Here is a 24,161-nt window from a genome sequence, read left to right on the forward strand (position 1 = left end):
GCCCGGCTAATTTTTGTATTTTTAGTAGAGACAGGGTTTCACCATGTTGGTCAGGCTGGTCTCGAACTCCTGATCTCAGGTGATCCACCCACCTCGGCCTCCCAAAGTGCTGGGATTACAGGCACGAACCACCACACCCGGCCCCATACAAATACTTCTCGAAAAAAAAAAACTGAAGGGATAAAACAGACGAAAAGACACACAAACAACAGGTAAGTATTAGGGACAATAAAATACATTGCCATGGTACACATATTTAATAAAATATAATATACAGAAAACATGCAGAAAAAGTATAGCTACCAACTCAAGACATTTGTTGCCTGGCAGAGACTAGGGGAATGGGAGAGGAACTGGTACCTTGGCTCTGTCTAAAACATTTCATTTCTTGGCCGGGCACAGAGGCTCACACCTTAATCCCAGCACTTTGGGAGGCTGAGGCAGGCAGGTCACCTGAGGTCAGGAGTTTGAGACCAGCCTGACAAACATGGTGAAACCCTGTCTCTACTAAATACAAAAAATCAGCCAGGCATGGTGACGTGCTCCTGTAATCCCCAGTTACGTGAAAAGCTGAAGCAGGAGAATCGCTTGAATCTGGGAGGCAGAGGTTGCAGTGAGCCAAGATTGCACCACTGCGCTCCAGCCTGGGCAACAAGAGCAAAACCCTGTCTCAAAAAACAAAACAACCACAAAAAAAAACCATTTCTTTAATAACAAAATAACAAACATGAGAAAATTATGTTATTCACTAAATCTAGATGAAATGGACATCAGTATTATATTCTTCTCTGTACTTTTTTATATATTTGAAACATTATGTAACGAAAATTAAAATTATTTTTTAAGTAAAGAAAGGATCCGGTTGGGTAAAAGAACGATCAGATACCTCCATGAGACTCTATTCTTGCTTTTAGTAAATTATCATAATGTGCAAATATATCATTTCTGGAATCTTAAGTGTTCTACTCCCAGGAAATTAAGAAACCTAGCAAGTTGTTTTATCTGTGTGAGCTGATCTGAGTTCATGTAACTTCACTTAGTTTTTGCCCAAATATGTAAACTAAAGATTCTTCTGTCTATACAGAAAATTTAACCTTTTAAGCTTAAAATATTCAAGAAAATGTTTTCTTCTATGGCAAGGTTTTTCAATCTGGGCACTACTAACATTTGGGGCCGGATAACTCTTTGTGGTGACGGCTGTCCTGGGCTTTGTAGGACACCCAACAGCATCCCTGCCTCTACCCAGTCCATATGCCAGTAGCACCCACAACGTATGACCAACTACAAATGTCTCCAAATATTCCATGTGACCTCCCGGGGGCACAACAGTCCCCGTTGAGAAGCGCGGCTTTATGGTTTCTGACTCCAGTGGCAGGCTTATAAAATCTACGTCTACCACATACTTTTTTTTTTTTTTTTTTTTTTTTTGAGACAGAGTCTTGCTCTGTCGCCCAGGCTGGAGTGGCCGGATCTCAGCTCACTGCAAGCTCCGCCTCCCGGGTTTACGCCATTCTCCTGCCTCAGCCTCCCGAGTAGCTGGGACTACAGGCGCCCGCCACCTCGCCCGGCTAGTTTTTTGTATTTTTAGTAGAGATGGGGTTTCACCATATTAGCCAGGATGGTCTCGATCTCCTGACCTCGTGATCCGCCCGTCTCGGCCTCCCAAAGTGCTGGGATTACAGGCTTGAGCCACCGGGCCCGGCCTACCGCATAATTTTAAAAAGTGATGTATTGGCCGGGCGCGGTGGCTCAAGCCTGTAATCCCAGCACTTTGGGAGGCTGAGACGGGCGGATCACGAGGTCAGGAGATGGAGACCATCCTGGCTAACACGGTGAAACCCCGTCTCTACTAAAAAATACAAAAAACTAGCCGGGCGAGGTGGCGGCGCCTGTAGTCCCAGCTACTCGGGAGGCTGAGGCAGGAGAATGGCGTGAACCCGGGAGGCGGAGCTTGCAGTGAGCTGAGATCCGGCCACTGTACTCCAGCCTGGGCGACAGAGCAAGACTCCGTCCCCCAAAAAAAAAAAAAAAAAAAAAAAAGTGATGTATTGTATTTTTGTCGAGCCAGCCATGGTTTTATGTTTTACCTTTAGATCTTCAATCCATGTGGAATATACTCCAGCATAAGAACTGAGGCAAGAAGCCAGATATTATGACTGCACTGAACCTATCCCCCGGGAAAGGCCACTATAGCACATGGGTGAGCTCCTGGCACAGGGGGCGTGTGATAACGACACCCCAGAGTAAAAGGTTGCACCTGTCACCAACAGTTGGCACGGAGTTGGCCAAGCTGGCGTCAAGACAGCTCCGGTCTGGCCGGGCGCGGTGGCTCAAGCCTGTAATCCCAGCACTTTGGGAGGCCGAGACGGGTGGATCACGAAGTCAGGAGATCGAGACCATCCTGGCTAACCCGGTGAAACCCCGTCTCTACTAAAAAATACAAAAAACTAGTCGGGCGTGGTGGCGGGCGCCTGTAGTCCCAGCTCCTCGGGAGGCTGAGGCAGGAGAATGGCGTGAACCCGGGAGGCGGAGCTTGCAGCCTGGGCGACAGAGCGAGACTCCGTCTCAAAAAAAAAAAAAAAAAAAGACAGCTCCGGTCTTGTCTCCCCAGAGTTTAGGGATTCTCTGCTACAGCTAAACCTGAGGGTGCTCTGTAAGTACCGGGTGAGTGGCAAATGCTCTAGAAATCTGTTTTTTAACAGATAGTCTACCTTTCACAGAATCTTCATCACCTCCCCAAACCAACAGCAAACCGCTCGGTTCCGGAACCATCTGGAAAATTCCGAGGGTCTTCCATTTTTGGAGAGATACACCAGAGCAGGTGGTGAACTCTGTGTGTCACTGCTCTTGGTCTGAAATTTTGTGTGCTTTCTAGTAATTTTAAAATATATATAATAGAAAATATATTAATATATATTTAAATATATACATAAATTATTTTCCTTTTACATTCCTGTTCAATTTCTATAGAATTTAATGAGTATAATGAGCTCCATCTAGTGGTCACAAGAACATCTCCAAATTCCAACGGTCAGCACATAAACTTCAACATCTTTACTTACAGGACATGCTACATTTTATAACTGATAGATTCAGGTGGCTAGACTGTGCTTTAAGAGAAGACTTCTAATTATTTTTTTCCTTTCATCAGTGGGTCTTACAAATTGGTTCTTAAGGTCCACTGCCCAAAACCATGTTTATCATCTTCTCTTCCAAATGGATCCCTCTTTGAGGATTTCCTGTTTCTGCGCACCTTCCCCTCCCCAAAGGCACGGAGCTTCAGGCTTCTCTTGTCTTCTCCCATGCCCATCCACCCTGTTTGTGAGTTCTGTCCACCACATGACCCGGTGCCTCTCACAGCTGTTCCCGGCTATCAACTCTCATGGCCCTCATTCAAATTCTCATGGCCATTCAACAGAGTGTTATCAACCCTCCTCCCCGTGCCTGGCACGGTGCTAGGCTCAGGGGATGCTGCAGTGAACCAGGCAAGCTGTCTCCTGCCCTGAGCACCCCCTCCGGGGACTCTCTGTTGGAACGGAGTATGATCCAGTCTGTCCTTCACGCTGTTTCCAGAGCCCCCTTCTTAAAGGTAAATTCCACTCAGACACCATCAACTGCGACTCACGGAATAAAGCCTGAATCTCTCTCCAGACCCTGGACTCACCCTCCCCTCCCACTGCCACCTTCCAAACAAACAGAGTTCCCGCCAGTGCTTGGAGATCCGCTCTGCCTCCGCTCAGGATGTCAGTTTCTCAGAATGCGCCCCCCATCCCAGGCGGCTAACCTAACAACCAGTCTTCAACACCTTGCCCAACTATTGTCTTCCCCAGGAAGGAGCCTCCTCCAACCCAGATCCTCCTGACCTGGAGTGACCTCTCCCTCGTAATTTCTGTAGGACTGGTTTTTCCGTAGGACTCATCCTATTCTCCGCATCTATTCTGGGTCTTGTGTCTGTCCTTCCTTCCTCTAACAACTGGGTCTGCAATTACCTCTAGGAATCTTAGTCAATAGCTCCCCCAGGACCAGCACAAAATAGGGCAGGAGAGACAAATGAATAAATGAATGAATGAATGAATGAATGCACAAATACCTATGCATAGTGAAGCGAGGGAATTGCAACCAGCCTCCAGAGTATTCTGGTGCCCCCCACCCAAAAATCAGAAACACAAATGACCTCCTTTTACTTGGTAGAGTCTGACATACCAAGATAGCTGCCTTATAAGCCACTCAATTTTGCCATAAACTCAAGTCAACTGAGATTTAACTCTTATAAATATATATGTATCATTTTTTAAAATTCTATAAGAAATAATCCCAAAGAGGGTAACAATTTCTTGCTTTGAAGTCCTGAGAGAGGCTGGGCAAGGTGGCTCGCCCCTGTAATCCCAGCACTTTGGGAGGGGATCTTTTGAAAACAGGAGTTCAAGACCAGCCTGGGCAAAAAAAAGTGAGCCCCCAACTCGTCAAAAAAAAATTTTTTTTTTAATTTTTTTTTCAGAAGGAGTCTCATTCTGTCACCAGGCTGGGGTGCAGTGGTGTGATCTCGGCTCACTGCAACCTCTACCTCCCGGGTTCAAGTGATCCTCCTGCCTCAGTCTCCTGAGTAGTGGGCGCCCGCCACCACACCTGGCTAATTTTTGTATTTTTAGTAGAGATGGGATTTCGCCATGTTGGCCAGGACGGTCTCGATCTCCTGACCTTGTGATCCCCCACCCTTGGCCTCCCACAGTGCTGGGATTACAGGCATGAGCAATTGCACCGGCCAGGAAAAATTGTTTTAATTAGTCATGGTGGCACACGCCTGTGTTCCCAGCTATTATCCCAGCCGAGGTAGGAGGATCACTTGAGCCAGGAGGTCAAGGCTGCAATGAACCATGACTGCACCACTGCACTTCTGCCTGGCCGACAGAGTAAGATCCCATCTTAAAAAAAAAAAAAAAAAAAAAAAAGAGTCCTAAGAGAGCATGTACCCTTCGCTATGCTCTTTTCCAGTCAGCAAAGGCAGTAAGGCAGTACACAGGCTGAATACCAGCAACTTTTACTACTTCCGTTCCGCTCTGTGACGTTTTCCATAAACTATCAATGAAATGTATCAGATTCTGTGTAACTTCCACATTGTGCTTTATATGGTCCTAAGTGGAGTTTCACTCCTGTACGCAAACTGCCAAATGCTTTTATGGAGCAGAGGATTTCTGACTCGTATTACACTCTGGATTATTATTAATTTCTGGAAAATCACCCCATGCTGCAAGCACAGTGCCCATCCTTGGAAACCATGTCTCCGGAATACTCTGCAAGGATCCAAAAAGACACAAAAAGAAAACGACAAGGATGACAACATTCTAGAATGTTCCTGACAATGTCCGGGCAGTTTGAGCCTGGTTAGTAACAAGTGGAAACAGCGTGAGGGGCAGAAGCCCAGCCGTGCTTGAGGCCTTCTGGGCACGTGGGTGGCTGATGAGGGTTCACGGCCTCACACTTCCCTTTTCTGTTTCACTCCTGCGTCACCAGCATCTTCACACCCACGTCCCAGGAGAACGTGCCAGTAAAGTCTGCCAAGTCCTTGCTCTTCCTCTCCTGAAGATTCCCAGTGGCCTCCCACTCTGTGTCTCTTCTCCTTTCCTCTCCGGCAGCTCCCAACTGATGACGACGGACCTAACAACAGACTCGCTCTGAGGACGCAGGGCCAGGCCTCGTTCTAAGCTGTCTGCATGTGTGAACCCATTTGATCCTGAAAACAATCCCCTGACACAGCTACTCTCAGAATCCCCACTTCACTTGACAGGTGGAAAACCGAGGCGCATGGAGGATAAGTCCACGTGTGAGGTCATGGAGCCGGTGAGCGACAGAGAATTGGGCCACGCAGCCTAGATGGGAAGTCAACATGCTTTCCCTTAGGCCACGCTGCCTCTTGGTGTGTTTTCTCTTTTTCTTTTTTTTGAGATGGAGTCTTGCTCTGTCGCCCAGGCTGGGGTGCAATGGCTCAATGTTGGCTCACTGCAACCTCTGCCACCTGGGTTCAAGCAATCCTCCTGCCTCAGCCTCCCGAGTAACTGGGATTACAGGCATGTGCCACTATGCCCAGTTAATTTTTGCGTTTTTAGTAGAGATGAGGTTTCGCCATGTTGGCCAGGCTGGTCTTGAACTCCTGACCTAAGGTGATCCACTGGCTTTGGCCTCCCTAAGTGCTGGGATTACAGGTGTGAGCCACTGCGCCTGGCCCTCTTGGTGTGCTTTAAGTGGAGTCAACCCTTTGGTTACACCTTTGTGGACCACCTGGCGGTGACTGGCCAGCCATCACTGGAAGGCCAGTGGTCACCTACTGTTTGTGCCCAGCTATATTTGTTCTCTCTTCCGGGAAAAGATCCTAATTTTTCAGGAAGGAACCACCCTCCCCAACACCACACGCTTCTGGTATTGTCAACCCCTGGGTCCAAGAATGGTCACATGACCCACCAACGACCTGGTCCAATAACGTGCCCCATGCTCCAGGTCAGCGCAATTTTTCAAGGAGAGGCACCTGCCCCAAGCCAAGCAAATTAGGGTTCATTCTGGGGCATTAAAAAAAAATCATGGTAAAATATGCATAACATAAACCTGAGCATTTTAAAGCACGAAGTTCCGAGATTAACACGTTCACTGTGATGCACAACAACCATCCCCTCTCTCCACTTCCTGGACTTTTCATCTTTCCCAACAGAAACTCTACGCCCCTTAACCAATAACTCCCTGCATTAGTTGTCTGGGTGTGGCCATAAAAAGGTACACAGGCTGTGCGGCTTCAACAGCAGAAATGTGTTAAGGTGCTGGCAGGCTGATTTCCTTCTGAGCTCAGGGCTCAGAAAAGGGGTCTTCTCCACGTGTCTTCGCATGGCCTGCCCTCTGCACAGGTCTACATGTCCAAATCTCCTTTTATTACAGGGACAACGGTCATGAGGGCCCACCCTAAGGCCTCATGTGACCTAATCTCCAAGGTAACACTGTTCTCTCCAAATACAGTCCCATTCTGAGGCCCTGAGGGTTAGGACTTCCAGATGTGAACATGGGAGGACACAGTTCAACCCGTAACACTCCCCATGCCCCAGTTCTGAGACTTTTGGGAAAGAACAGTGCTGTATCTGCTGGGGTTGCTGAGCACATGTTATACACACCTAGAGCTACACTGGCGGCCACCTTCCCAAGCACAGGTCACTCCAGAAGAGACTGTCTGAAGACAAGCTGAGAAGAGCTGACAGAGGACAGCGAGCCCTGAGCCCAGATGGGCCTGAAGCCAGCTGTATCTTGGACCTTTCCATTTCTAGTTTTGTGCACTAAAAATTTCCTTTTTTGCTTTATTAGTGCAGGATGATCAAATACTAATTAATGTTCTAATGCTTGTAACCCAAAGAGTGAGCGAATGCAAGGGCCAGAGTGACCCATGGCTTCAGGACACGCAGGGTGGGACCACAAGGCAGTTATTTACAAGGCAGAGTCAAGATTCAAGCCCAGGTTCCCAGGATCCAAGATGCTGGCCCTCACCTGTTCTCTGGGATGCCCCCGAGTCACTACTGTTCACAGCACGGGTGGAGGCCGGGCCACAGGGCAGCCCCCAGGGGTAGGCTTCAGGACCCACCTGGCCACAGCCCTCCCTGCAGCAACCTGTGTTTGCTGTCCTAAGCCCAGCTTCTCCCCATAGAACGAGGGCTCCAGTCCTTCAGTCAACACCCTCAGGCCTGCAGCGTGCCTGGCAGAACAAAGCACAAGGAAGTCAGACAACAGGCTACACAGCAGGCCTTCTTCCCTCCACTGCAGGACGCATGCAGCCCTGTCTGAACAACACAGCGTCGGAAATGACCCAAATGTCCTTGGCGGGGCTGGCCAAGTGCATTACAGGGCATCCCAACGGCACGGCCAGATTCTTTCCTGGACCAAAACAAGGCAGCAGCTGTCTCTGATACACAGACGGGCACAGACCACCTCAAAGAGACACGGCAAGCCCATGAAAAAGAGCCCATGAAAAACAATGCGGGACACCTGTTGGAGGAGGAGGAGGAGGAGGAGGAGTTACTACTTTAAAATTAGCTGAAATGGGCCAGGCGTGGTGGCTCACGCCTATAATCCCAGCACTTTGGGAGGTTGAGGTGGGTGGATCGCCCGAGGTCAGGAGTTTGAGACCAGCCTGACCAACATGGTGAAACCCCATCTCTACTAAAAATACAAAAATTAGCTGGGCGTGGTGGCGGGCGTCTGTAGTCCCAGCTAGTTGGGAGGCTGAGGCAGAAGAATTGCTTGAACCTGGGAGGTGGAGGTTGCAGTGAGCCGAGATCGCACAACTGCACTCCAGCCTGGGTGACAAGAGCGAAACTCTGTCAAATAATATAAAAGAAAATTTAAAAGCTGAGTGTGGTGGCTCATGCCTGTAGTCCAGCACTTTGGGAGGCTGAGGCAGGTGGATCAACTGAGGTCAGGAGTTCAAGACCAGCCTGGCCCACATGACGAAACCCCGTCTCTACTAAAAAATTAGCTGGGCACGGTGATGGGAGCCTGTAATCTCAGCTACTTGGGAGGCTGAGGCAGGAGAATCGCTTGAACATGGGAGGCAGAGGCTGCAGTGAGCTGAGATTGCGTCATTGCCCGCCAGCGTGGGCAACAAGAGTGAAACTCCATCTCAAAAATAAATAAAACAAAATAAAAAGTAAAATAAAATAAGACATAGGGCTGCCGCGGCAACAAATTACCACAAGCTCTCCCAGTTCTGGGGGCAAGAAGTCCAAGGTGCCTGCGGGTGGGCTCCTCAGGGAGAGTCCCTCCCACACCCCTCTGTAGCTCTGGAGGCTGCCGGCATTGTGGTGTTTCTCGGTTGGCACATGCAGCATGCCAGTCCCCACTCACCAATCCCCACTCTGCAGTCATCTAGCCCCCTGGTTTGTGCTTCTCTGTCTCCAATCTCTCCTTGCCTCTTCTAAGGACAATTGGCATTGTATGTAGACACACCCTAAATGCTGAATGACCTATTCTGAGATCCCTGATTACCCCTGCAAAGACCCTATTTTCCAAGGTCATATTCACAGCTACTGGGGGTTAGGACTTGGACATATTTTTTGAGGGCAACAGGATTCACCCCACTACACTATTTTATTGAGGAGAGTAAGGCTCACCAGAGCCAGCTCAGGCCCCCCTGCCAGTCCTCCTGCCAGCGATATCCACTGGCTGGGGCAAGAGAGAAGCCCCTGCCACCACGCTCAGCCTCACAATGGGGGGCACATCCAGAAAAGCCACCCCTCCTCTGGCCTTGCTTATCTGCCTGCTGCAGGCCAGGATCCAACAAAAGATTCCGCTGACTCCCGGGCTGCTGCATGGGGAGCTGCGGCCAGCTCTAATCAGACCGGGAGCCCCGCTGCAGAACACGGTCTGTGTCTCCACACCCCAAACGCCCGCAGGACACGCTGGAGCCTTGCAGCCTTGGAGCCGGGCAGAAGAGGAATGAGTGAGGACTTCTGGTGTTGGAGGCAAGGGCCTCTGTTCTTTATAAGACAAGGGGCTCATGTGCTAGCCTGCTGGGGAATAGCATTCATGAAGGCTCCAGTCTAAAGGGCTCGCGAGGTGATGGGAGAGAAAGTGCAGGCATGGACATGGGTGTGCTGAGGGGTCTGGCTAGGGTTGTCGTGCTGCACCCCAGGTCCACACTGACCACACCTGCCAGGACGGCCTCCATCAGAGCCTGGAGTTCCTGGGACAGCATGAGCACGGTGCTGACGGCCAGCAGGGGCTTCCCAGGGAGCAGGGAAGTCCACCATGCCTTCCTCTCAGTGGGACTAGAGGCTCTGACCATCCCTTCAGTCCCCCATGGTCTTCCCCAGACCTTCTTGGGAGCCTCTTTCTAGAGGAGTTCAGGTCCCCTGTTCCCTGCTCCCTACTTCTGATGGAAGGCAGGACACAGGTCCATCTGTAGTCACTGGCTTTAACTTATACCTTCTCCATAACCTCAGAAAGCCCCCCAGAGCCTGCTTCAAGGTGTTATCATTTACTGATAAAGACCCTCCGTGCTAGTAAGGGGCAGACCCAAGATGTGGCCCCAGTTCGGACTGATCCGGGAGCTCCATGCCAGTCGGCATCCCCCTTCTCCCACTCTCCATCCATCATCTGTCCTGGGGACTTTCAAGCCTTCTGTCGGTAACCCACAGCAAGAAACCGGTCTCACGCCACCCACGTCCAATCCACAAATACTAATAGCCAAAACCAAAATCTCACTTGGGCGTTTTTCATTCCAGACTTCTATGCGAGTTCAGAGTTTCATGCTAGTGGTTGCTGGCGGCACCCAACTAAACTGATGTGGTATCTCACAAATGGGGTGTGACTCCCAGTTCAAAAAACACACACATAGGTATGCATCCAAATAACACTCAGAAAGAGGGGGACGAAAAAGAAGGATTGTTGGCATTTTACACATTTTGCAGATCATCTAAAAATCCATTTGTGGATGTGAATTTTTCCTCCCATTTAATTGCAATTTCTGACTCTTTTTTCTTTTCTTTTTTTTTTTTTTATGGAGTCTCACTCTGTCACCCAGGCTGGAGTGCAATGGCGCAATCTTAGCTCACTGCAACCTTCGCCTCCCGGGTTGAAGCAATTCTCCTACCTCAGCCTCCTGAGTAGCTGGGACTACAGGCACGTGCCACCACGCCTGGCTAATTTTTTATATTTTTAGTAGAGACGGGGTTTCACCACGTTGGCCAGACTGCTCTCGAACTCCTGACCTCAGGTGATCCGCCCGCCTCGGCCTCCCAAAGTGCTGGGATTGCAGGCGTGAGCCACTGCACCCAGCCACAATTTATGACTTCTTGATCTGTGAATAGAGTCATTCCCTTGTCAAATCCTCTTTCTCTTATTAAAACCTCAGAAGTCCTATAAGGCTAGCTCAAGCTCAACCACAAAAATCATCTCCCACCCAGCCCTCACAGACAGAAGTTTCACACCATGAGACTCACCTTTGCAGAAATCTCAGGGCATCTCCCAACCCTGGGATGTTAGTGAGTTCGGTTTCTGGACCACTTGGCTAATGGAAGGAATGACAGTGAGGACAAGGGACACTGCGCAGTTCCTGTGTTCTCTGGACCAATAACAAAAGTCACCTTTCCCTGCATGTCGAGAAGTCTGAGATACATCACGATTTTCCACTCATTCACTGGTATTAGACACCATTCTAAAGGAGGCTCATTCTAACTCTGAAAACACCAGCGTTAGAGACCACACAAAGCTCCCCTGAGGACAGCCAGGAGACCTGTTATGAGCCTAGATTTAAGCCATGTGGATTAGGAGTCAACAATTCCTGGTTTCATTCACAGCCATGCGGATCTACACCAGCAAAACCAGAGAAAGTCCATGATAATCTGAATAATTCAGACCTCGTTTCCTGTTTCCTTCCTCTGCCTCCATCGCAAGAAATGAAAACAAGAAGCCTATGTCCATTAGATTATTTATCCACCTTCTGCACATCTGACATAGAGCTCTGGTCGCAATGTTGGTGCAGTGGGGGCGACTGGTGTTCCAGGCTGTCACCTCCCATCAGTTCACACCCCTTTCTCCATCTTTGAAATGCGCCAGCTGCTACTCCCTTACCATCTAAGTCTTTAGGCAGCTAAGTCATCTCTGACGATGTCTTAGCTCCTCCACCAATACCACCCAGCAAACCGAGTCAGTTTACTTTGCTGGAAACTGACCAGAGAGCCTACCAGGGTCAACGTGGGAAGAAAAGGCCCCAGAACAGTGCACGAAGACGACGGCCTGACACCCCAGTCCACCTTCTAGACCATGCTGTTCCCAGCAATCCCAAGCAAATGGCGGCGGCAGGCAGGAGGCAGAAGGGAGCTCAACCTTCACTTACCTGGGGGGCAGACACATTCGGATGGGGCTTCCCGAGCAGTCCGCAGCTTCACTAGTCCGTCCAACTTCTGAGTCGGAAAAAAAAAAAAAGAAAAAAAAAACAAAGAAAGAATGAGTTTCAGAACAGAGAGGGGTAAGAGTGGAAACATCAGCAAAAACAAATGTATCTAAACCATCTACAGTGCTGGGGGTGTCTTTGAGACCATCTCTCAAAAGATCATTAAATTCTACAGGGAATTTTAGAATGAGAAAAAACAAACACAAACACTAAACAGTTACTGGTGAGTCCCTGAAAAGGTGGCAGGTTTCTGCTTTGTTACAGCATTTTCAAATAGAATACCAAGAGTTATGAACAACAGAAATAGCTTCCTGCAAGTCAAGAAAAGCCACAGCGACCACCACTCGTGAAGGCAGCGAGGCTGGGGCTGAGGGAGGCCTGGGGAGGGCAGATCAAAGCTAGTCCTCCAGGCGGCTTTCTGCACTCACAAGGCCACCCCGTTCACACCCGGGAAGTCCCCAAACCCCATGGCTGCAGCCCCTCCCAGCCCACGGGCCCGGCACCTGATGGCCCGGGCTAAATCACCCTGATGAAAACATTTTCCTTTGTTGTTTTCTGTTTTCCATTTTCCTTACTTACCAGTGGGGATCCTTGGCCTAGAAAATTTGGTTCAGTAAAATTTAACAAGAATCCCTACGCATGCCCAGCCCTGTGCCAGATTTGGGTGAAAGGAAAAGAATCACCACAGAAAGAGGGTCAAAAGGCACAGCTCCCCTACAATGCAGGGATTGCTCTGGCAGGCTCCTGGCCCAGTGAAACCCTATGGGCACCTCTGAGGCCAGAACAAAGTGTCCCTGCCTCACAGACGAGGAACACAAGCTTGGAAAAAAGAAATTTGTCCTGCATCCCAAATCTAGGTTTAGAGGAATGAAGCAATTGGCCCAAATCCCAAAACTAGCCAGAACTTGAGTCCCAATGAAGATACACAGTCTTAACCTTTCTCTAGGAGGGAAAAAATCCCCCTAAAAGCAAAACAAAGCAGAGCACAAATCCGTGCAGACCTAAGTGAAGAGTACAGTGCTACCATAAGAGCAGAGGGCTTCATGTTCAAACGTTGAACAGTAATTTTTAAGCACTGCTTTAGAGGAGGAGAGAAGGGCACCCCTTGGTCTTGAACTCTTGACCACCAAGCCTGGAATTTGCATAGAGGACAAGACCCCAGCCAGGCCCTGCCTGCCTCTGACTGGAACATCCCAGGACCAGGAGACTTCACCAGGGCACCTCCAGCCACCGGAAAGGCAGTTCCATTTCACCTCCCATTTCATCCTCATTTTACAGACGGGCAGCAAGAGGCACAGAGAGCCAAGCACCTCCTATAACAGAGGAAGTTACCATGGTGTAAGTGTGTCGGGGTTGGGTCCTGCCGGTGGGTTCGTGGCCTCGCTGACTTCAAGAATGGAGCCGCAGCGTGGTGGCAGGTGCCTATAATCCCAGCTACTCCGGAGACTGAGGCTGGAGAACTGCTTTAACCCGAGAGGCGGAGGTTGCAGTGAGCCGAGGTCGCGCCCACTGCACTCAAGACTGGGTGCCAGAGCGAGACTTCACCTCAAAAAAAAAAAAAAAAAAAAAAAAAAAAAAAAAAAAGAATGGAGCCGCGCGCCAGACGCGGTGGCTCACGCCTGTAATCCCAACACTTGGGGAGGCGGAGGCGAGCGGATTACCAATGTCAGGAGATCGAGACCATCCTGGCTAAGACGGTGAAACCCCGTCTCTACTAAAAATACAAAAAATTATAGCCGGGCGCGGTGGCGGCGCCTGTAGTCCCGGCTACTCGGGAGGCTGAGGCAGGAGAAGGGCGGGAACCCGGGAGGCGGAGCTTGCAGTGAGCCGAGATAGCGCCACTGCACTCCAGCCTGAGCCACAGAGCGAGACTCCCTCAAATAAAAAAGGATGGAGTTGCGGACTTTCGCAGTGAGTGTTACAGCTCTTAAAGAGGGCATTGACACAAAGAGTGAGCAGCAGGGAGAGTTACTGTGAAGAGCCAAAGAACAAAGATCCCACAACCTTAAGGACCCGTTCACACTGCTGCAGAGTGTGTTGGCCAGGGGAGCAGCTTTTATTCCGTTATTTGTCCCCGCCCATGTCCTGCTGATTGGTCCATTTTACAGAGTGCTGATTGGTCCATTTTGCAGAGTGCTGATTGGTCCATTTTACAAACCTCTAGCTAGCTACAGAGCACTGATTGGTGCGTTTTTACAAAGCACTGATTGGTGCATTTTACAAACCTCTTCTAGGAAAAGTTCTCCAAGTTCCCACTTGACCCAGAAAGTCCAGCTGACTTCACCTCTCAAAAGCAATATCAGGGCAGCCGGAGGGTTACTCCAGGGGGTACCTTTAGGCACACTCACTCTTCCATCATCACTGCACTCCCCAGCCCTGACTCTGCAAGCCCTTGGCTTGCCCTGTAAATCGGAATCTGGCTAGGCCTCTGGATGCCAGGCTCCCAGGTGCTCGCAGGGACTGGACCTGCCACTCACTACTGTTCTGGATGGAGCTGCCCAGCTGTCCCACAGGGACCTTGTGAGCAGCCTGGGCCAGCCCCCAGCCTCCAGAGGCCCCCTGCAGCCTGTGGGTGAGAGCTGCTCCACCCTAGCGCGGCAGACACTACCCCTACTCATCCCCACTCCCAGCAGGGCTGCCTGGGGTGGAGTCCATGAGGGGCTGAGGCTTTTGCACAGAATGGAGCACAGTGGCCACACCTGTCCCAGTTGAATGGCGGGCCCATGCAAAAGCTGCAGCCTTGAGCCGGACCTCAGAACTCACTCGGTTTTGTTTTGTTTTTTTGAGACGAGGTCTCACTCTGTCATCCAGGCTGGAGTGCAGTGGCACAATCTCCACTTACTGCAGCCTCAACCGCTCAGGCTCAAGCAATCCTCCCACTTCAGCCTCCTGAGTAGCTGGATATACAGGCATGTACCACTACACTCAGCTAATTTTTAAATTTTTTGTAGAGACAGGGTTTCACTATGTTGCCCAGGCTGGTCCCAAATTCCTGGGCTCAAGCAATCCTCCTGCCTCTCAGAGTGCTGGGATTACAGGCATTGAGTCACCGCGCCCAGCCAGAACTCACTTTTTTCCCCATTGCATTTGCAGATATTAAAGCAGATTTCAAAATATACTTGGAGAAGAAACCCAACGTTTTAGTTTAAGCCAGTCAATCTGTGTGAGAAGCTCTCATCTGTTTTTATCAGTGCTAGACAGGACAGAAAGGACTTCCACACTAATTTCATTTTTTAAACAAAAGCATTTCATGCCAAAAACAATTCACTTCTAACAACTGCTGTCACACTTGGGCTACTGCTATCACATCTGAACCTCTCTCCTGAAGGGGGAGAAGGATTTTATCAACTACTGATAGGAAACACAATTACTTTTAAGCTACTCTTACCTTAAAATAAAAAGCTAGGTACTGTTAATGCTAGTGGCGGGATCATAGGTTACTGGGATTGCACTTGTCATTTATCCTAACTCCCTTTGTGCTTTTGTTTCTCTAGATTAGATGGTGAATCTGTAAAGTTTTCTCTCCTGGATCCCTCCCCTCCCCCACCTCCAGGTCCCTCACTTTCTGTGTCCTGACTACTAAGAATACAAAGCGGAATGTTTGAATTAGAAACCCAATCTCACAATCTTTACTTCATGCTCTTTTTTTTTTTTTAATCCTAAGAAAATATTCCTTTGTGTCCAGGTTTGTAAAAATGACTTACAAGCCTCAACATTTTATATTCAATTATCTGGCAGCACCCCCATCATCTGCAAACAATATGGTCCTGGTTTTACATATGCAAACAAGTCCTGACTCTAAAAGTAAATAAAGGATGAGTTTCTGAGAAAAGACAAGAGACTTTGGGTGAGTTCCCTTCTAGAAGAACTGGGAAGGAGAACTTGAAGTCTGGGGGAGGGGTGGCAAGAGCTCAGGGAATCAGGGAAATCTGGTTTTTAAAACAGCATTCGTGACATAGTCAAGAGGATACGTTTATGAATGATCTGTTGGGGCACTAGTCTTGAACACTTCACCAGATGTTCGATCACATCCTCAAGTGGTTTTTTGTTCTGAGGAAATATAGACTGACAAGCAAAAGAAAGATGCAATGATTTATTCCTGTAAAGTGCTGTAAATAATTAAGACATTTCTATCCTTTGACTAAAAATTCCTACTCTGGGGAATATATCCTAAGGAAATAAATCAGCAGAAGCAAAACATGATATTTATGAAGAAGTTGCACTGTAAAACAGTGGGAATGGTTTAGTGAAAGATGTGGAATCCCCTTGATGCAGCTGTGACATCAGGAAATAGCATTATGAAAACTGTATAGCAACAAGGAAAAATGCTTATGCTACAATAAATAACATGTCTACATTGACGTAGAAACACAGGCATGGGGGAACAGCAACTAACAAAACAACCCAGGTGGGTGTTGGAATGATGGTGATTTACTTCTTTCTGGGTTGTTGTAATATCATCTTCTCAGTGAAAAACAAAAAAGCCTGAAAGTAGAAGAGACAATGTAAACCCTTGAAATCTTCCTGCTGAGGGCAATTTCAGAGCGATGGACTCTGTCTCCCCAGGGAGCCCCAGCTCCAGGATCCATCCTGTGAATACACGCACGCCACAAACACCAGAGGAAGCGCTTGTCAAGAACCAAATGCTGACCACAAGCACAGCTTCTCTGCTCTCGGTCTACCCGCTTACGAAGAGCCAGTTCAAGCCTTCTCACCACCACGAGCAACCCGCGGGGACTCCCTTTCCGAACCCCTTTAAACGTTCTCTTTTGATACCCCACCACGATGATGATGATGACAAATACAACCGAAGTATTATTATCAAGACTGGATTACTTGGCCGGGCGCGGTGGCTCAAGCCTGTAATCCCAGCACTTTGGGAGGCCGAGGCGGGCGGATCACGAGGTCAGGAGATCGAGACCATCCTGGCTAACATGGTGAAACCCCGTCTCTACTAAAAATACAAAAAACTAGCCGGGCGAGGTGGCGGGCGCCTGTAGTCTCAGCTACTTGGGAGGCTGAGGCAGGAGAATGGCGTGAACCCGGGAGGCGGAGCTTGCAGTGAGCCGAGATCGCGCCACTGCACTCCAGCCTGGGGGACAGAGCGAGACTCCGTCTCAAAAAAAAAAAAAAGACTGGATGACTTATTACGGGCCAGACACTGCGCCAATTGCTATTATCTTATCTATTCCTCCCGATAACCCCCATGAGGCTGGGATTCTTATTACCCCCATTTACAGATGGGAAAATTGAGACAGAAAGAGAAGTGTCAGGGCTGCATTTAAATCCTGGTAGCAACTGACACGGATCACAAGGCATGACAACCTCTGCTCCCAAGTAACGTTCCTATCTACAAACATTCGTTAAAGCGATCAGGGTTGGGCGCGGTGGCTCACACCTGTAATCCCAGCACTTTGGGAGGCCGAGGCAGGCAGATCACCTGAGGTCTGGAGAGTTCGTGACTAGCCTGGCCAAAATGGTGACACCCCATCTCTACTAAAAAATACAAAAAAAAAAAAAATTAGCTGGGCGTAGTGGCACACACCTGTAGTCCCAGACACTCAAGAGGCTGAGGCAGGAGAACCATTTGAACCCGGGAGGCGGAGGTTGCAGTGAGTGAGATTGTGTCATTGCACTCTAGCCTGGGCAACAAGAGCAAGGCTCCATCTCAAAAAATAAATAATAAAAATAAAGTTGCTATCAGAAGCCAAGCCATACATAACTCAGACAGAAACCAGCACAGTGTCTGCAAAAGGTTGGGAGAGTGACAGGAGTTAACTACAAGGGCAGCATGGAGGAGATTAAGGGTGACAGAACTGTTCTGTGTGGTCCTGGGGTGGCGGACACATGATTATGCATTTGTCAAAAACCACAGGACTGTCCATCCCAAAGAGTGACCTGTAATGAATACCAATTACAAACCAAAAGTCAGGACGCTGGAGAAACCCACGCTAGAGTAACAAATCTGACTATATTAAAGTTGCATGACATCACCTCACTGAAGGTTGGGGAAAAGTGTAGCTGACCTAAGTAACGTTGCAAAATGGTGTTTTCATTGAAAACTCTAAGGCTGGCCAGGTGTGGTGGCTCATGCCTGTAATCCCAGCACTTTGGGAGGCAGAGGTGGGAGGATCACCTGAGGTCAGGAGTTCAAGACCAGTCTGGGCAACGTGGTGAAACCCCCTCTCTACTAAAAATATAAAAATCAGCCTGATGTGGTGGCACACATCTGTATTCCCAGCTACTTGGGAGGCGGAGGCAAGAGAATCACTTGAACCCGGGAGGCAAAGTTTGCTGTGAGCCAAGATCGTGCCACTGCACTCCAGCCTGGGCAACAGAGTGAGACTCTGTCTCAAAAAAAAAAAAAAAAAAAAAAAAGAGAGAGAGAGAGAAAAGAAAACTCTAAGGCTGAAGACAAAAGGAATCTGATGTCAACACTGTACTCTAGCTAGGAGGTAACGATGTTTCTCACAGGGATTCAGGTTAGCAATTTTGAAACTACTTTCTATACACATTAGGGTTGAACAGATAAGTAAACAAACTATGAGTAATGAGAGCCAGGTTTCTCACTGTCCAAGAAAGAAGTTACAAATAAGCAAAGGAGGAAAGCTACAGTGAACCCTGTGGTGCTGAATCAGAATCAAAGACAAAACTATGAGGTCATGTTCATGTTCTGTATACAGATAGATAGATAACAGAAATAATCACAGATACGTGCATATAGAGGAGTCAATATACATGTTTCTATGCCCTCCCTCTGTCTGCAGAGAACTTCTACAAACAGTCATACCCTGGTAGTAACAAGCACACACAGTACCCAGATCTTGGTCTCTAATATCATTCTCCAATAAAAGGAACCAGGGCTTCTTGGAGAGATGAGAAATAAGAAATTCTAGGGCCAAGGCAGAAAAACCACAAGATGAGCCTGGAGTCTGACAGAGCCAGAAAGTAAGGAAGTGCTTTGCAAAGGGGTTGGGGTCGGGGCACTCATCAAAGAAATATAAGAACCAACCTGAAAGGCTGGGCGCGGTGGCTCACGCCTGGAATCCCAGCAATGTGGGATGCCGGGACCGGCAGATTACTTGAGGGAAGGAGTTCAAGACCAGCCTTGCCAACATGGTGAAACCCTGTCTCTATTAAAAATACAAAAATTAGCCAGGCATGGTGGAGCACGCCTGTAATCCCAGCTACTTGGGAGGCTGAGGCACAAGAATTGCTTGAACCTAGGAGACGGAGGTTGCAGTGAGCAGAGATTGTGCCACTGTACTCCAGCCTGAAAACCAACCTGAATGAGCTTAGAATGGCCAAAGTTGAAACAATTTAAGCAACAAAATAAATAATGCAGTGTGGTCTTATAACGCAAAGAATAAATTAAATATCCTTGAGTCTATAGTGATATTAATGATTAAATAAATAAATGGAAAGAAGAGATAAAACTTCCTTACAGAATTCCAAACATATATGTAAATACTTCCCCCTTCCTGGAGGTGAAGCTAACTTCCCCTCTCTCCTTGGGCTCTAACCCATGGGCTAGAGTTAAACAAGAAAGCTGGCAGATTTCCCTTCCCTTAACCAAGTGATCAAGGTTAATGTCACAGGAATACCTCATTCTGGCCCCATGGGCCCCCGATAGGATGCCATGAACGTGGCAATCCACCTCAGTGGGATTCTTTCCAAACGCTGCTCATGAGGAGTATTAGACTATCCCAAATTGTGGGACATTCTATAAAACACCTGCTCAATGTCTCAAAACTGTCAAGGCCATGCAAAGCAAGGGAAGACTGAGAAATGGTCATAGATCGGAAGAGACTAAGAAGACAGCACAACTAAATGCAGTGTGTGTCCTAGATGGACCCTGGAATAGGAGAAGGACATTAGAGAGAAGAAATGGGTGAAATCTAAATAAGGTGTAGTTTAGTTTAAAAAAAAAAAAAAAAAAAAGCACAATCACAAAGTCACTTACCACTAACTAAGATATAGCCTTGTTCTTTTTAAGAAAGATCTATTTTTTAACTGGGAGGTGAAATTCACATAACTATTAACATAAAATTAACCATTTTAAAGTGAACAATTCAGTGGCATTAAGTAGATTCATAATGTTGTACAATCACGCCCTCTATCTACTTTCAAAACACTGTCGTCACCCCAAAAGGAACTCCTATATCCTTTCCTCCCCAGCCCCAGCCCCAGCCACCACCAGTCTGCTTTGTTTCTATGGGATTTACCTATTCTGTATATTTCACATAAGCAGAGTCAACACCACTTGTGATTTCCTTGCCCTTTGTCTGGTTCCTTTCACTCAGCATGATGTGTTTGAGACTCATCCACACTGGCATGGATCATTCATTCTTTTTATGACTGAATAATATTGCATTGTGTCTACACTACCATTTGCTTATCCATTCATTGATGAATATCTGGGCACTTTCCAGCTTTTGGCTCTTGTGTATAGTGCTGCTGTGAACATAAGTCTACTTTTATTTGAGTATCTGTTTTCAACTCTTTGGGGTATAAACCTGGGAGTGGAATTGCTACATCATATGGTAATTTCACATTTAATTTTTTGAGGATCCCACCAAACTCTTTTCCATAGTGGCTGAGTCATTTTACATTGCCACCAGCAACGTATGACAGTTCCAATTTCTCCACATTCTTGCCAAAAGATCCTAGTGGATGTGATACGGTGTATCATTGTGGTTTCGATTTACATTTCCCTAATGACAAATGATGTCGAGATGCTTTTCATGTCTTTGTTGGTCATCTGTATATCCTGTTTGAAGAAACGTCTGTTCAAGCCCTTTGCCCATGCTAAAATTGGGTTGTGTGTAGTTTTGTTGTTGAACTGTAGGAGCTCTTTATAGATTCTGTATACTAGACCCTAATCAGATATAGGACTTGTGAATATTTTCTCACATAACAGATCAATTCTTGATCAGGATTCTAACCACCTCCAACCAAGATGCAATATGAGTGTGTTAACATCATCTTGAATGTTGGTGGAAGTTTTCCAACCGTTTCGTGCTGGTCTTCACATTAGTCCTTATTGAGATCTCGCTACAATATAAGTGGGATATTGTTACGAATATATTTGATCTGATCCTCTTTAGTTAACAGTAATTGTATTTGTTTTCTATTGTTCTATAACAAATGCCACAAAGTTAGCAGTTTAAATACACATTGACTATATTACAGTTTGTGTGGTCAGAGGCTGGGCATAACTGCAGTTGGTCTCTGCTCAGGTTCTCACAGGCTGAAATCAATGAGTCAGCTGGGGGGTTTCTTCCTGGAGCTCCGAGTCCTCCTCTCTCAAGTTCCTGTGGTTCTTCGTGGTTTAGCAGGAAGGCCTCATCCTCTTGCTGGCTGTTGGCTGGGGGCTCTCAGTTCCCAGAGGCAGCTCACGGTTTCCTGCCATGCAGCTCCTCCACACCCCTTCATGCTGCACATCCCTGACCTCAGGAGGGGCCTCATCCCTTTGAAGCGCTCACTTGCTTAAGTCAGGGCCACTGAATAATCTCCTTTTTCACTAACTCAAAGTCGAGTGATTCATTAGTAACTGAATCATAGGAGGATAGCCCATCATACCCACGGGCTCTGCCTGCACTGGAGAGGAGGGAACTGTACAACGTCTATCCACCAGGGAGCAGGAATCTTGGAGACCAGCTTAGAACTCTGCCTGTCACAGTATCACAATTCATTCCTTTTTCTTTTTCTTTTCTTTTTTTCTTTTGAAACAGAGTCTTGCTCTGTCACCCAGGCTGGAGTGTAGTGGCACCACCATGGCTCACTGCAGCCTCAACCTCCTGGGCTCATCCTCCCGCCTCAGCCTCCCAAGTAGTTGGGACTACAAGAGCCACCAAGTCAGGTTAATTTTTCTATCTTTTGTAGAGACCAGGTTTCATCACGTTGCCCAGGATGATCTCAAACTCCTGAGCTCAAGTGATCCGCCCGCCTCGGCCTCCCAAAGTGCTGGGATTACAGGTGTGAGCCACTGTGCCTGGCCTAATTTCTTACTTTTGACAAATATACTATGGTTATGTACATATGTACAGTTTGTACGTATGTTTTTCTACATTAGTACCTTCGTTTTTCTACAAATCTAAAATCACCCCCACATTTTAAAAAGACCACATCGTGAATTTACACTTACAGGCAAGACAGAGTGGCAATGACTAGATTTGCCCTTCTGCCTAAACAACATCAACAACAAAACCCACAAATGTATTCCTGCATATAAAACAATAATTTTGAAGATGCTAGGGCCAGGCAGGCGAGGACAGTGATCTCTGAGACAGGCACAACTGCTCCAGCTTCCCACCTGGGGAGTGGCCAGGCTACGCACATGGAGGGGGGACACGGGTGGTGCCTGGCAGCCTCCCGAATTGAAGACATGGGGCTGGGAGCCAAGGTTGGCCGAGGCAGTCAGAGTGCGCAGAACAGAGGACCAGAGAGATGAAAGCCACCAAGATCTGCTGAGGATCCCCTTCGAGCAGGAGGCAGAGGGCCTAATCGGCCCCTGGAGGCGAGGAAACGACTGAGGTCAGGGAAAGAACCGCCCAAAAGGATTCCAGGGCACCGCAGACAGCACTCACACAGGGGCCAGGAGAACGCTCGTTCCCACCAGCCAGCCCAGGAAACCTCACAATCCACTGTCAGAAAGTACTGAGGAGAGGCCTGGCACGGTGTTTCACACCTGTAATCCCAGCACTTTCGGAGGCCGAGGCAAGTGGATTACCCGAGGTCAGGAGTTCAAGACCAGCCTGGCCAACATGATGACATCCGGTCTCTACTAAAAATACAAAAATTAGCCAGGCAGAGTGGCGGGTGCTTGTAATCCCAGCTACTTGGGAGGCTGAGGCAGGAGAATCACTTGAACCCGGGAGGCAGAGGTTGCAGTGAGCCGAGATCGTACCGCTGCACTCCAGCCTGGGTGACAGAGTGATCAGAGTGAGACTCCATCTCAATAAATAAATAAATAAATAAATACTGAGGGGAATACCAGGAAGGGCCCTGCCTTGCCAGTAGGGAAGAGTTAACCCTAGGGCCTCAGTGAAACACTGCTCTAGTCCCACCTAACAGATCCCAACGAGACCCTAAAGGACCAAACTATTTCCAAGTAACTTAATTGTGGCATCACACAGCCCAGGAATAGATATACATATGCAAAAATATTCAGCATCTCGTGAGGTAAAATTCATCATGTCTGGCAGAGGAAGAAGAAGTTTCCTGCAGGAAAATAGGCCCTATAATGAAAAAAAAATTAATCAATTGAAACTGGCCCAAAACCGTCACAGACGTTAGAATTAGCACACAAAGACATTTAAAAAAAGTATTATAACCACACTGCCTATGTGCAAAAAGCTAAGCAGAGACAACAAAGTATTTAAAAGACTGAAACTGAAATTCCAGAGATGAAATTTCATCAGGTCTGAGATGAAAAATATGGTGGAAGGGATTAATGGCAGATGAGACGTTGCCAAAGAAAAGATTATAAACTTGAAGACAGCAAGAGAAACTACCTAAAATGAACACACAGAGGAAGAATTATTTTTAAAAGGAAAAGACAAAGAAGAGGGCTAGTGAACTGCGGGACTTCGAGCGGCCAAAATATGTGTAACTGGAGTCACCAAAGAAGAGGAGCGAGAAACAGCAAAATAGAAAAAAAATTTTTGAAGAATAGTCAAAAAGTGTTTTCAAATTTGGTGAAAATTATAAATCCACAGATCCAAGAATCACCATGAAACCCAAGCACAGAAAAAAAAAAAAAAAATCAAGAAAACGACATCAATATATATCATAATCTGACTGCTTAAAACCAGTGATAAAGAGAAAATCTTAAAAGCAGTCAGAGAAAAATGACATATACATGAGCAAACTGGAATTGTCCTACACTGCTGGTGGAACCTGAAATGATACAATGGGCTTCAGCAACAGTTTCTTAAAAAGTTAATCACAAACATATCATATGCTCGGCCATCCCACTCCAAGGTGTTTACATCCAAGAGAAATGAAAGAATAAATCTGTACAGGGACTGGCACATGAATACCCATAGCAGCTTTATTTATAATAGACAAAAACTGGAAACGATCGAAATATCCATCAATAGCTGAATGGATAAACAAATCGTGGCATATCCATATAGTGAACTAATACTCGGTAATGAAAAAGAATGAATTAACTACTGTGCAAAAGCAGTTCTTTGTATAACCACTACATAAACATACTAAAGCATCTCTCAATAAC

The 24,161-nt window shown here is 47.5% G+C and overlaps 1 protein-coding gene across 1 annotated transcript in view; it reads right to left on the reverse strand.

The window, feature by feature from the left end:
- The window catches only part of COL23A1 (collagen type XXIII alpha 1 chain), a 362,273-nt gene that overhangs the window by 320,197 nt on the left and 17,915 nt on the right, over positions 1-24,161 (reverse strand). The window contains exon 2 of the mRNA XM_015141597.3: positions 11,864-11,930. Coding sequence (XP_014997083.3) covers positions 11,864-11,930 — 67 coding nt within the window. The remainder of the gene's footprint in view (positions 1-11,863; positions 11,931-24,161) is intronic.

This window comes from Macaca mulatta, chromosome 6, assembly GCF_049350105.2.
Source record: "Macaca mulatta isolate MMU2019108-1 chromosome 6, T2T-MMU8v2.0, whole genome shotgun sequence".
In the NCBI taxonomy this organism is placed as follows: domain Eukaryota; kingdom Metazoa; phylum Chordata; class Mammalia; order Primates; family Cercopithecidae; genus Macaca; species Macaca mulatta.